The 14,816-nt window shown below is 46.8% G+C and overlaps 1 protein-coding gene across 8 annotated transcripts in view; it reads left to right on the top strand.

The window, feature by feature from the left end:
• DGKG (diacylglycerol kinase gamma) overlaps window positions 1-14,816 on the top strand; it is a 216,003-nt gene that overhangs the window by 142,990 nt on the left and 58,197 nt on the right. For all 8 annotated transcript variants that reach the window (XM_067034176.1, XM_059063714.2, XM_067034174.1 and 5 more), the window contains one exon: window positions 7,448-7,538. In XM_067034176.1, the coding sequence (XP_066890277.1) occupies window positions 7,448-7,538 (91 nt within the window). The remainder of the gene's footprint in view (window positions 1-7,447; window positions 7,539-14,816) is intronic.

Below are 14,816 nucleotides of genomic sequence, written 5' to 3'. Positions count from 1 at the left end.
ACGGAGCTTGGAGAAACCTCAGAAATCCATCGTTCCGAGCCCTTCATTGTAGGATGAGGAAACTGAGTCTGGGAGTCCCCAAGTAACTCTTGTGGTATCACATTCTAGTGTGTATGAGAACTGGGGCTGGAGGGGAGTCTCCTGCCCACTGGCCCAGCATGGCCCCCATATCATTTGGCTCCCTCAACACAACACAGAGCACGATCACGTGGGCAGCGTCTGCTTCACTGGGCTGAGAGAGGCCTAACTGACTGTTCGAGTCATGACCCACTCAGGGAACCCGATTATCAAAGTCCAAACCACAAAGAGGGATACCTTCACTTCAAGGGCTCCTATTTCTAGAAATAGCTCTAGTGTCTTCTTTGTAGCCTTCTACGTCCAAAGAAATGTTTTCATGTTTTGATGACTTCAAAAGTCTCCTGCCCTTAAAACTTCCTAGATTGTCAGAAAAGGGCCACCAGAAGCACGTTGCCTTTGCTGGTGAAAATGCCTAGCAGCTAGCTTGGTTTTTCTTGCAGACATCCTTGAAGACAGGCTATTCATAGGCTGTCAGGATGGTGACTGAATCCAGCCCTAAATTGCTGACAAATATAAAAGAACATTTTTAATTCGTCTCATTTTCCCCTCATCTGTCAAATGAAAAGATTCAACTAATAATCAATATTATTTTCTTAGAAAGCAGGGGGAAATTAAGAAAGCCCAGAAATAGAATCAACCCATGGCGTCACTGCTGCTGTTTGCCGCTCCTCCATGTGACAGAGAGTCCCTTGGAGCCCAGACAAGGGGCTTCTGCCTCGAGAACAGGTTCACCGGGGTAGTTTAGAGCCTGACAGTGAACCTAGGAGTTTTGTGGACCTGGAAACCAGCCTCAGGACAACTGGTTAAGGATTAGTCATCTCCAGCTGAAAGGTGATTATGAGAAGGAAAGAAACGGTAGGCCAAAAAAAACTCAGGAAGAGGGATGCAGAAAAAGCAGTCCAGAAGTCATTAAAACATTGTTAGTTGTATTTTCTTCAAAAAATATTGGCTGCCTGGGATAGACCCGCACACTGCTCCTGTCCCTACCCCTGCAGCCTTTGGGGAATGAGTCTCCCAGTGAGTGCGTCTCCTAGCAACAAGATAGAACAGTGAGGGAGCACTTCCCATGTGTTAAACACCTGCTTGGTGCTTTGCATTTGCCACGTGAGCTTCACAACTCTGCTGGGTAGAAAATAATATTCCCATTTTGTAGAAGAAACGAAGGGTCAAAGAACTGAAATAACTTGTCTAACCAGGAAGTGGCAGAGCCAGGCATGAACCCTAGCCCCACAGATTCCAAATGCCATGTTCCTGTACAACTGAAAATGAAACAGACAAAAACCAGTGCCCCATGCAGCAGCAGCAAACCTCCAGCAAGGGCTAAGGGTAAAGTGGCGGGGGAGACATCTTCAAAAGACAAGAGGAACACTGGCAGTCAGGCTGTCTACTTAGCAGGAAGAGTGGGGGCTTTGTCAAATTATAGGGTATCACATGCCTGTTGGCTTTTACCAAAGGCTTTGGAAAGGTGAGGGTGCTGGTAGAGGGAAAAGGGGAAGGGGAAAAGAGAAGATGAGGCAGAGGTGCATTTGCTTCAACCTGTGAATTTCTTATTTGTATCAAGAGTACCTACTCATAGGATTCTTCCAAGAATGGAAAGAGATAATATATGTGAAATATTTATCAGAGTGCAAAACCAAAAGCCCAAAGCCTCCCTGATGAGAGGCTTTCTCTACTTCCAGATCAACAAATAACCTGTTGATTATATGCTATACAAATCTGCTCTGCCAGTGTAGACAGAACCAAAGAATCCAGATGACTGCTCCCTGGTGTCTCGGTACGCAATGACAGTAGGCTGGGAGCTTGCCTTCCTTCCTGTTTTCTGAGCAGCTGAGAAACCTTTAGGGAACCCGGCCTCAGGCCTGCCAGTGAAGTCCTTGGCGACAACCTCCCAACATATACAAAGAGAGGGTCTGTCTTGTCTTCTCCGTGTCACTTGGCCTGAAGGCAGCCTCCACCTGAGGGCCCACCATTAGTGGGCCTCAATCATGCAGGGTTCTGGGAGCCATCTCCACCTGATCAACCTCTATCCCAAGAGGAATCTCTTCCTTCTTCTACCCCTTCCCCCATGGCCCCAGCCTTTGTACTTTCAACTATTTTGGTGGCCAGGGCAGAGGCAACCAAAGTAATCCCCCTCTATGTTATCTAATATAAGGCTAGCGGCAATTTTTCTGAGAAACAAGATATGTGACCTTCGTTAGGAAGATAGTACTTTGATTATTGACAGACCATCGGTGACATTCAATCAACAAACTTTTAATGTGTATAGGGGATGAGGGCCTGTAGACCAAGAGCTGTTCTAGATGATTTTACATGTCTCATTCAGTATTTATAACATTCTGTGAATTAGGTATTTACCCATTTTATGAGTAAAGAGGCTCAGAAAAGTAAAAAAAAATGCTCAAAGTTATACAACCCATAAAGGGCAGAGTCAGAATTTGAAGGCAGGGCTCCTTGATTCCATCGTGGGGTCTTTGCATTAGACCACACTACCCTCTCGTTATGAGTGGCCAAAATTGGCCGGCATTGAAGCTGAAGTTGGAGGTACCCAAGGAACAATTTACATTTGTCTCCCAGCTTTCCCTGTTTCACTCTGTGTAGGAGATGGTACAAGGGCACTACCTCTGCCTCATTTCTGGGTGAGCAGAGAGAATGAAAGGTGCAGGGTGTCCTGGGAGCATCTGGCTTTTCTAGGGATCAATTCTGGTCTCCCTGACTTTCTGAGACTGTGTAGATTCAAGACCAGGAGGTTCCTGTGACAAATCCAATTGAAACTCCTCTAGAACCTCCCTGGCCACTGGGACCTGGGGTAGGGGGGTGGGGGGCGACACACACTCTTCATCAGACAGCGTTTCCTAGTGCACGATGCAGCCACTAACGCCCCAGGCCCACACCTGCATCCATTTCACAGCCTCATGAAGGACAACCAGGGCAGCCTAGGCAGTGTAATAGGAGCACACAACACCACACCACACAACATGCAAAAGCGTGAGAAGATACTGTGGCAGGGGAGCAAAGCACAGGCTCTGGGATCCGACAGTCAGCGTTGGGTGCCCCCTCCGCACTTATTTGCTCTTCAACCTTAGGCAACTTACTTCTCCCCCAGGTCTTCCCTGACTCTTAGTAATAGTACCTACTTCATAGGGCTCTTCAGGGAATCGAAAGTGATAGTGTACATGGCATGTTTAGCAGAGTGCAAAACCAAAGAACCATAGGAATAGAATGTATTTACTTCTAACTAAAATGTGCCCGAGTTAAAAGAGGAGAAATAAAAGCTGTCAGATTTTGTCTTTGTTTTTTTTTTTTTGGCCGCGCCGTGTGGCATGCGGGGATCTTAGTTCCCCGATCAGGGATCGAACCCATGCCCCCTGCGTTGGGAGCGCGGAGTCTTAACCACTGGACCGCCAGGGAAGTCCCAAAAGCTGTCAGATTTTGAACATGTAGTTCCCTGTGGGGCAGAGGTTAGCATCTTGGGGAAACTATTAAAAGTATGTAAACTCTGTGAGGCAGAGATCCTGCCTCCAGGCCTTTATGCAGTGCCTGTTCCATAGTATGGCTCAATAGATGGTGTGTGGATGGATGAATGAATGTGTGGGTGGGTGGATGGATGGATAGATGGACAGATGAGCCACAACACAAAAGTGCTGTCCTTCAGTTACAAAGAGGACTGCCACTGGAGAATTGATGATCTGTGCCACTCTCTCAGCGAACAGCACCTGCCATCACTCATGCCATCTAAGACAAAAACTTGGGTGTCACTTTGACTATTCTTTCTTACTCACTCCTTACAACAAACCAGCCCTGTCAATTCCACCTCCTATATTTTAGCTTGTGAATCCCTTCTCTTCTCCTGAGCTCTACTATCACTACCTTTGTTCAGGTCCTTCCCAATTCTCTCCTGGGTTTCTCCTGAGTTTCTACACCACCTAAAATCCATTCTCCAGGCCTCCAGTCTGTACCCAGCCCTTGCAGTCCACTCTCCAGACTTGGGACAGAGTGATCTTTAAAAAGCACAAGTCTGTTCAGGTCACTACTGCCACCCCCTATCACCACCCCCACTTAAGGATGGTCCATGACACACTACAGACTTTAAGATAAAGCTCGAACACCTAACCATGGCATCCCAGCCTTTATAATCTTGCTCCTATCTGCCCTTCCAGCCTTATCTGGCCAATCCACCCCTCCTTGAGTTCCAGATCCCCTCTAGCAGGTCTGTGCTCTCTCTTACCCTGTGCCATTGCTTGGGCTTTTTCCTCTGCCTAGAATGTTCTTCCTCCACCTTCCCTATTCCTTTCCACATCCTTTGGAAGTCATAATCCACCTAGGATGAGTGGAGGTCCCACTAAGAATTGGATGTCCCTCCTCCTAGGTGGTCCCAGTGCTTAGCACACGACCCTATGATCTGTTTCCTTGGCTGCCTTTCCCAGGTGTCTGGCCCGTGGAGTGCTGTGTTTTGTTCTTCATTGCACCTAGTACACCCTATCTAGTCCTGGCACAACGAATATTTCTTGAATCGATAACTACTTTGTCTCACACCAAACGTGCACTTTCTCAAAAGCATATTTGCAATCAACATCACATCTTTGGACAATCATGTGACCAGTCAAGATAATTAACCAAGGATTAGGGTGTGGTCTGTGACTCTGGAAAAAATCTATTAGATTAGACATGTCGGGAACATGTATTTTTAACCAAAAGTCAAGACACATGATCTGACAAATATGATCACATATTTTTCTGTCCCAGAAAAATTTGAATGTATAATGTCTACGGCTACCCAACCTGATCTGTCATTTAACCTTATTATGTTATCCAAACATGCCAACTCAAAAGACATTGAAATTATAACTGATAAGTAAGTAGCTGACAGTCTTGATGAGTTTATCACGCAGCAAGCGTTACGGGAAGTGCTTTGCAGTCATCCCATTTAATCTTCTCCACTACCCCTTGAAGCGGATCTTTTTATTATCTCCACTTTACAGATCAGGAAACTGAGGCTTAGGTTACACAGCCAGCAATGGACACTTAACCAGCAATGGAAGAGCAGTCTGTTTGATCCTTTCAGTCATTCTGTGATACTGACCTAACCATGACCCCTTAACCTTATTAGATCATCAGAAGAGCCACTTCTGGGCAAAAATAGCTTGTGGTTTCTGGACATTTTTATTAAAACTCTAAATCTCCTGGCAATAACTTTCAAAAGTCATTATTCAGACCAGCAGTGATATTTGAAAATGGAATCATAATGCGGGTCTCCTGGCTGCAGAGATGCTCTCACTGCTGGAGAGGCATCCTCAACTTTGACATTTATGACAATCTGTGTTTTTCTTATTACTGGGTCTTCTGCCATCACTCTCTATTGAAAGGCACTGACCCTCATTCTGTCCTCCCTGAGGAATCCTCTCTTTCAGGGTTAATTGGTCTGTCCTCTTCCTTGGTTGTCATTTCACTGGGATCTAGAACAATGTTTCTCAAAGTCCTGACAGCTGACCACCTGCATAATGATCACCTGGGCACTCATAAAAATGCATATTCCTGGGCCCCGTCCCACAGCTATCACACACAATCTCTACAAATTGGACCCCAGGAACTAGCATTTGAATCACATTCGCCAAGTAATTCTTATGAATACTAATGTCTCAGAACCACAAATGTCGTCTCCAGATCCTCACAGCTCCAAGTGTGATCCCTGGACCAGTATTAGCAGCTTATTAGAAAACAAGGAATTCTTAATGCCCAAATCCTGAATGACTGAATCATAATTTGCATTTCAATGAAATCCCCAGGTAGTTTGTATTCACATTACTGTGCATACAGAGAACCAGTGATCAGAGCAGTGTTTCCTATGCATATCATGGCAGGCATAGAAAACAAAAGCATTTGTTTGGCATTTCTGTCACACAGAAGAGAATGCCAGCTGTGGCCTGGGGAGGGTGGTGCTCAGCCTGCCCCAGACCCCAGCCTGGCCCCCCTGAAGGCTGAGGAGATTGGTATCTCAGGCGTACCTGTGCGGCAGCACGCTGGTTGAGAAGCACTGCTCTACTTAAAGCACACCCAGTCCTTCTAACTTTCTTCATGAGCATAACTCCATAAATCTTGCTTATTCTTATTTCCTTCATCATTTGTCATTTCTTCTCCTGCATACCAAGAGTCAGAAATCTTCCCAACTAGGTCTTAGAACTAGGTCTTAGAAATCTCCATGCAATGGGAGGACACAGTCTCATCTTCAAGTTCTAGGTGGACTCTTTGAGAAATGTAGAGAGAAAAGTTTTGTCTGTTATTCTAAACAGTATGACCTAAGGAATACTAGGAAGAAATAAGAGCCTTCTTTCCTTTGAAGAATGCTCCTTTCCTCTCAGTCCACAGATCTGAGGATGGAGGATCCGCAACATGCAAAGCGGCATTCTCTCTCCTGAAGAGTGTGCCGAGAAGAATGTGATTCTTTTTAAATCCTTCCTCAGCAGAATCTGCCAGCTTATCAACTGGACAGTGTCCCTTCTTTTAGCCAGCCCCTGATAAGGGGATGACAGTTGGCATGGAAGGAATGGAATACCTTCAGAAACACTTCCTGGTGAGACCATCTGATCAAAACAACCAGGTGTCAGGACACACCATCTGACTTCGCAAAGCTCCCAGCTGTGTGGGAACCCCATTGTGGGTTTTTTTTTTTCCCCCAATAAGGAAAATGTTGAAAATTTTTAAAGTTCAAAATAGTGAGCTCTTACTTTGAAGCAAATAGAACAAGGATTGTCATAGCCTAAGCAAACACAGTTGAGAAAGAAGTGGGGGGAACTATTGCTAGCAAATAACTCACTTTTTTTCTTCTCTTTCCACCTTGCCTGCAAATCTGTGTCCAGTTCTCTCCACTCCGCTTCTCCCAATCAAAGCACAGGCAAAGTAGCACACATTTTAGCTGGTTTAATGTTGTGCTGTTCCCCCTCTGTCCTGAGAGTGTACACCCCTCAAGTCTCAAAGGGCTGTCTGATCGTCCCTTTGTACCCCAACTATTGAAGTTCCTCTGCGTTAGTAGTAGAAAGGACAGTGACCAGAGCATGCTGTCCCTTGCTGCCTCTGGTTGACTTTCATGGATCTCCTCCCTTGATCCAGATACGGAGGCAAAGCAGGCCTTTCTCCTTCTCTGACCAGGAAGTTCACAGATCTGTTGGCAGTTCACCCAGAGTAGCCATGATGTCTAAGAAATAAATGGGTTTTTCTCTAAGTTCATAGCAAGAATGGTTGGTTAAAAATTTTCCATCCCTGATCCGATTAACAAGTGCTGAAAACATAAGACTGGGGACACCGACAGCAGAGCTGTTGTACACGACCATTTCAAACACAGAGCACTGAGTCATCTTTCTGCTTCACGGTCCAGGATGAAGAACAAGCTGTGGTACTTTGAATTCGGCACCTCAGAGACCTTCGCAGCCACCTGCAAGAAACTCCACGACCACATAGAGCTGGAGGTGAGTTCCCAAGGCTTGCTGGACCTTGGTTTTGCTCCTGGACTGTTAACGCACCCTCAGGACATGTCCTGTAGCGTCCTCAAGAGGTTATCCCAAGTGTAGTCCATTGTACATCCATCCTGTTCCCAACACATCCACGGCCTCACTCCCAGGAGGCTCCAGTCACAGGGCCTGCCTTTCTCAGCCCGTCCAGGGAATCCTGGGGCTCTGAGACCTAGAGGCCCAGCGGACTCAAGGCCGCAGTCCCTTCTGGCCCTCGGCTCTCTCCCCGTGTGTGGCCTTGAAATTTCCCCTTTTCCGAGAGGTGATGACAGGTGCTGCCCACGCAGGGAGAGGAGCTGCTGTGAGGGTAGAGGCAATGTCCCAAGCCTGGTAAAAGTCTGGGAACTGATGGCCACAGGGCTGAGGGGTCTGGGGTTGAGGCCAGAGCTGGCCAGACGTCCCCCAGCTCGCCCGCTGCTGCTTTCAAGGAGCTGACTCACAGGCACCCAGGGCCGGCTTCATGGGTGTGCAACCTGCACAGTTGCTCAGAAGGACCCTTGGTTTAATGCTCTTCTGACACTGTCTTGAAATTCTTGATGATTTTTTAGCAAAGGGCCCTGTATTTGCATTTTGAACCAGGCCCCTCAAATTACACAGCTGATCCCACTGGTGCACTCGTGTTTTCCTCACCCTGCCGACACTTGGAGCAGCCTGCCTCAGACACTTAGCTTGTCAGCTTCCCTTCCTGGCGGATAAGCTGCCCACTTCCCACCTGTCACCCCGCATCTGCTGGGCTGCTCTTGTGAGGTCTTGTCACTTCTATGAAAAGGTCTGCTTGGTCTCTGGCCACCTGAAAGCCCAAACTTCTCTGCACACCTGCTGTCTCTGCTCTGCGGGACCTCAGGCCCATCAGGCCCCTTGCCCATAATTCTCAGTTTACCAACCCGCACCCCCCACAACCCCTTCCCATGGGATTCAGGCCTGTAGTCTTGTTTTCACTTGAGAAGAACAAGTGAAAGGCCATCAGAGAGTTCGGCGGGGAAGGGCTCCTCCCGGCCCATGGGCTTTGTCCCTAAGCCTGCAACAGCAGTCAGGGGGGCCTGGGCATCCCTTGGGGGAGGAGCACTTCGCCTGAAGCAGTGTGGGAAAGCCCTGCCACTCCCTGCAGAAGGGAGCCTGCGCTCACAGGGAGTTTTCACAAACAAAACACAAAGCCAGAGATTCTGTGCTTCTCTTTGACTCATCTGCCTGCCTCTCCCCAGTGGTTGCCGGGTTACCAACCCCAGGGTGGGAAACGCTGCCTCAGCTAATCCCCAGAACTTTTAGCCAGCTCAGTCAGAGGGCAGAGAGGCCCAGGAGCCGGGGGCACATGTCCCCAGGCGGTACCACCTCCACCGGGGAAAGGCTGAGGAGCCCTCTGTCCTCTATGGATACGTAAATCCACGGCCAGGGAGATGCAGGGAAGGAGGAGAGGGCTGGGCTGGAGACTGAACGTGGCTGGAGCTATGTGTGCATTTTTGCTGTTGGCATGATCATCTGCTGGGGTGTCTTTAAATACACCCCAAGTGAGGGACAGCCCTGGCCTAACCACTGCCAGCTGCAGACACACAGCGACTGCTTGTTCTCCCTGCAGCTGGCCTTGAAACTGTGCCCAGAATAGAGCAGCTCAGCTCCCCTGCCTCTGTGGGCCCCGCCCTCCCAGCTCCCAGCCGGCAGCACCCTGGCCCCCTCTGAGTCCAATACTCAGCGGCTGTTCTTCAACCACAGAGGGGGGCTGGTGGCCTCTGCATGGGTGAGGGTGTTCACACTGTGGGTCGTTGGGGGCTTTGGGAGCACATCTTATTTTCCTTAGCTCCCCATAATGAGTCTTTTTAGTATTTATTCAGGACGCTAAGGATAGGGGGCTCATATGACAGGCAGCTTCTGACAGCCCGAGGATTGGGGGCAGGCGTCGTTTTGTATCCAGGGAGCAGTGGGTGGACAGTCCTGGGTCTTGTGATCCAGAGGAGGCGAAAGAGACAGAAGGGGGAAGCGTGTGAGAGACGGGTGTTGGGAGGCTACAGGGCACCACAGGTAGATGTGAGAGCATCAGGGGCCTCAGGAAGAGCAGTAAGAGAAGGTATGTTAAGTGACCTTCTACATGTGGCCACTGCACACAACAGCCCAGGCCTGGAAGGACCAGCACACTCATCAGTTCAAGGTCAGAGATCCCGAGAAGAACCCCACACAGGTATTTATACTACCTGTCATCGTTTCCAAAGCCCTACCACAGCCTTTATTCCAGAGTCACACAACAAGCAGTGAGCTAAGTAGGCCAGGTATTCTTATCCCCTCGTCACAGAAAGCAAGCTGAGGCACGGAGGTTTAGAAAGATAAACAGAAGAGAGAGAAGAGCAACAAGGGAAGAGGAAAAAAAAAATCCCAGGCTCTGACTGCCTACTGTAATGTGTCCTCATTTGATACAATAACCCAGTGAGGCAAGTATCATCATATTTTGTTAAATGAGGAAACTGAGGCTCAGATACATTAAGTAACTTGACCGAGATTTCGTTGCTGGAAACTTGTAAGACAGGAGATGTTAGGCATCCTGGAAGGAGTTTAGCTGAGAACACAATAAATAGAGATTGACCTAACAAGCGCTAGAACTTTGGCGAATTTTTCAGCATGGACGCACTGTTTCTTCCTCCTTCACTGAATGTGAGACCACCTGGTCCGCTCTCAGCTGAGGTGGCTGGGCAGGTCCGCTGAGAAATGCTGTAAGAGAACAGAGGGCACAGCGCTACTGCTCATCTGAGGAAGGAGGGGCTCAGGCTGGACAGGAGAGTCAGAGAGGGAAACTGCCTTAAAGTTTACCAAAGGTTTTCCCACACAGCATCTCATCTTATTTTGATCCACAGAACATGCAGGGAAGATATTAATGTCCTCACTTTATGGGTGAGGAACCTGAGGCTGAGAGGTTCAGCGACTTGAGAAAGGGCACAAAGGTAAGGGGTTCAGGGGAACAGATAGGAAAGTCTATTTCTAGTTTCGTGTCTGTGTGTCACCTTGGTAAAACTTGGATAGTGAAACTTAAAGCTAAAATGAGCTTATGCAGGGAAGGTCTCCTTGGAAAGTCTCTCACAAGGAATACAGCCTGTTTTTCAGAGGCATGTGGCCTAATGAGGCCTAGGAGACTTGGTCCCTTCTCTGAAATAAAGGTTACAGCCCAGTTGACAGAACATACAAGAGCTGGTTAATATAATACTTGCTTAACTAGTGCTAAGGTAACTGGATCCTGGGGCCTTGAGGAGTCACGTGAGCAATCACCCTGGACACTATTTTGAGGTCAAAGACTAAGGCTGGGGTGAAGGTGACTCCAGATCTACTGTTCGCCTGCAAACACTTGGTCGGGGGCGATGGAGGGGGTGGGGACTCAGTGAAAGGGGCTCGGCCTGGACAAGCATTAGCCCTCCTCAGCGGAAGTGTGTTGTCTGGGCCTCAGTATTCTCATCTATAAAATGGGAAGAAAGGGGTTAGACTACTTCCCAAGGCTATTATTCGGATTAACATTTTCAGGTTTGTTATTTTTTTAAGTTAATTGGCAGTGGTGCTAAGTGCCTCACAGAATCTACAAAGCAGCCCCAAGTGGCAGGTATCATATCACCTTTCCAGAGATGGGGATAGAAGCTAAGAGAAAGCGAGAAGCTCACCTGAGGTCCACAGCCTCCTCTGAGTGGTCAGGTCTGGCTTCAAATCCCGATTTGCCCAAAACTCGGGAGTTTCAGGGCAGTCCTGGCACTTTATTCTAGAGCAGAGATTCTCACAGGTATGAGGTATGCTTGATCTGCTCGTAGTCACATACTTTTATTTATTTTAACATTTCAGATAACATTAAAAGCAGGCATGAGACTTCTACATTTATGAAAAAGAGAGCAAAAACATATATATTGCGAATGCATGCTCTAAATGTTTCTTCCACGGACGGGCACACAAAGGAAGCTGTGGAAGTTAGTGCCGTCCCTGGGAAATGGTGCTCATAAATCGCGGTCGCCTCCGATTAAGAAGCCAGCATGTCAACCACATGGTTGTCATCAGCCCTCCTCGCAATGTCTCTGACTTCCCTTCCCTTCCAGAGCCGCCTCTTATGTTTATTCTAATCTGATTTCACCTGAATAAACGGGTGGGGGAAGGGTGAGGGAGGGACACAGCCAGTCACCTCCTGCACCCCAGGCCCAGAATAGCCTTGCACAGGTTTTGAGCTGTAGTTACATGGAGCAAAAGAGGCAGGCTTCTGCTTGAGCACTTACTTTATTACAAGCTGTGGAAATTTTTCATTTTACTGGTTAAAAATAAGAACTTCCAAAATTCCTTGATATTGTATCTACTTTTAAACAATGTTCACAAGGGAAGCCTAGCCAGCTCCACTAATATGAACCTCTGCATGGGGAAAAGTGAGTCCAAATGTGGAAGCTGCTTCAAAAAAAATCTGTTACCCAGTATATTTTGGGAATCTCTGCACATCAATTCCCCCCTTTCAATTGAGGATTTTTTTTTTTTAATACAACACGGTTTTGAGAACTTTTTAGATCAAACCCTCCCATTTCCCCCTCACTTAGAATTGGTGTTTGTCAATATTTTGTTGTATTCCCTTCAAGTATCTTTGTAACCAAAGAAATAACATTTTCTGGATGGAGTCAAGTTCCCACAACCCTTTTGTGCTCTGCAGCTTGCCTTTTTCACTCACCATTAGTTCTTGGGATCGCTCCGTGGTGACGTTGCCGGAGCTGCTTCATTTCTTTTACCTGCTCTGTGCTGTGGGGCTCCCACACCACGATGGGGAATATCGCACCCCACGATGGGAGAAGCAGAAATGGGAACTCTTAGACACTGCCGGGGGACAGGCAGCAGTGGTAAACCACTCTGGAGAACAGTTTGACAGCAAATGCTGAACTGAAAATGCACCTGTAGGCCAAATGATCCAGTGGGTTCTTCACGTCCTAGACCTGGAGAGTTTCCTGTATGTGAGTTCACAAGGGGATGAGCATGGAGGTGCAGTGCAGCACTGTTTTATTAAAACAAAATGGAACCAACCCCAAAGACTGTGTTATTCTAACACTTCAAAAAGATAGCGTGAGTGAAAGTACTAAAGGCCACTGAATCATATATTTTAAAATGGTTAATTTTGTGTCAGGTGAATTTCATCTCAATTTTTTAAATGTGATTTTTACAAAAGGGAATGTGCTGGGCACAGTATTAGGGATCTTGAAGCCATAGCATGAGATGGGCCCTGTCTATGAGAATCCTAAATTCTAAAACTAATATTTAGCACAGCCATGTGCATGTAAAGAAGCTGAGTAAATAATGAATCAGATTACTTTAAGATTGAGCAGATATCTTTAGCTACTCCAATCCAGTCAAGTGTCATTATTTTTCAGAAGAGCGAAATCAAGGGCTTTACAGGTTCGGTAGCTTGGCCAAGTTCACCCAGCCAGTAAGTGGCAGGAAAGAACCCATGGCTGCCTTGGTATCCACTGGCAATTCTGCACACTCCTCAGTTAGAGGGAAGAGAACTTCAAGCACCTTGGCCTCTTCTGGCATCATCTACGCCTTCTCCGCTTGGGCAGGTAGAGCCTCTCAGAGCTTGGAGTAATGAGGGTGGGAACTAGCCAGATGCTCAGCCCATCAGCACAGCCACAGTGATTCCAGGGGAGATGAAACGAAAACGTATTCATGGGGAAGGGAAAGTTGAGAAGAGCATTGCAGGGGATTTTGAGTTCTTTGAAAACAAAAGGTGGCAACCTGATCATGCATCAAACCCTGGAGTCAAAGACTGGAATGGGCCTCAGAGGACATCCTCTCCCGTCTCTGGAGTCCATTCACTTTCTCCATCAAGTCCAGGGGCTCCATCTTTCCAGCAGCATCCTCACTGTGAGGCCACCCAAGGCAGCTCTTGCTCTTCACGTTTCTCCTTCTTGCCCATCCTACAGTTCTCACTGCTCCAAATACCCCAGCCTCAGTTTCTTCCTGCTCCCTCCTACTACGTGTGCTAAATTCTCTTCTTGATTATAAAAGTAATCCAAATCCATGGTAGAACATTTTAAACCATAGAGAGGCAAAAAGGAAGAGTAAACCCACAGTCTCAGCAATCAGGGATCAGTACTGTTCTAATGTTGACCTTATTTCAATTCTGTAATAATATTAGCCTTTGTATCTTTAAAAGCAGGCCTCTGGAGGACCTCTGTGATTCTTTGATTTCCTAAATCTTTATCCATTTTTAAACACAGCTCCATCCTTTCCGTCTCTCTACCTCTTTCAGCCAGGCACTGACTATAAGTTTCCTTCACTGATCCTTAAAATCTTTCAGCCTACTACGAAGAAATTGTTTCTGTCAGTTCCTCTTTAAAAATCCCATTGTTTGCTTACCGTGTCTGACACATAACTTTTTCTCTCTTAAATGACCCTCTTTTTTATTCCCTACACATGCATACCCTGTATTTCACTTCAAGCCTCCATTCATCCATATGCTTTTATTTTCTTATTCTTTTCCATTTCCTTTGTTCTTTGTGAATTGCTTTGATTTTCTTTGTCTTCAGACTCCTGGCTACATATGCTTTGTGTCTCCCAAGGACTTTGGAATAATTTTTAGGGATGAATTCTCATGCCTACATTTTCACAAAGCAGGCAGGGTTATATGTAGCACAGTGGATAGATGAGGCCCGAGGAGGTCTCAGGAGACTGAGGCTGGGGTCACATGACTCAGCATGTTGGCCTAGAAGGCACCTCCACACAGATTCCTGGGCTATCTCTCGGCTAACCTCTGCCCCAACGAGCTTAACTTTTCTACCCACCAAGGTCCCTTAGTGAAAGAATAACTTTCCCCAAGCTATGTCTACCAAACAAATGCATCTTTTAAATCATAATGACCTGTGAGGCCCTGTCAGTGGGAAATGTATTATTTCTCTTAGACTTTTTAGAATATTGAAAAGAATGCATGATCTTCATCTCTACACTCAGGAGATTCAGGGACCTTGGATGAGAACTATTCCAATCCTTTTCTGCTTCTACAACTGGGTTATGAAACAGACAGAGAATATTACATACAAATATGTTCATTGGCTATAGTGGATAGGTCTTTGGTTATCTATCTTAGTGAGGTCGTAAACTTGCTGATCCTAATATTCTATAGAAGAGGAATTAAGAAAGAAGAAGAATTGACTCTTTCAGGAAGGGCATATAATCTAACAAAGGAGCGGTTAAATAATGTGTGCACACACACATTATATCTCAAGTCCATTGGGATCCACAAGTTAATAACAA

The sequence above is a fragment of the Kogia breviceps genome, chromosome 5 (assembly GCF_026419965.1).
Source record: "Kogia breviceps isolate mKogBre1 chromosome 5, mKogBre1 haplotype 1, whole genome shotgun sequence".
NCBI lineage: Eukaryota > Metazoa > Chordata > Mammalia > Artiodactyla > Physeteridae > Kogia > Kogia breviceps.
This window is presented reverse-complemented; position numbering and strand designations above follow the sequence as displayed.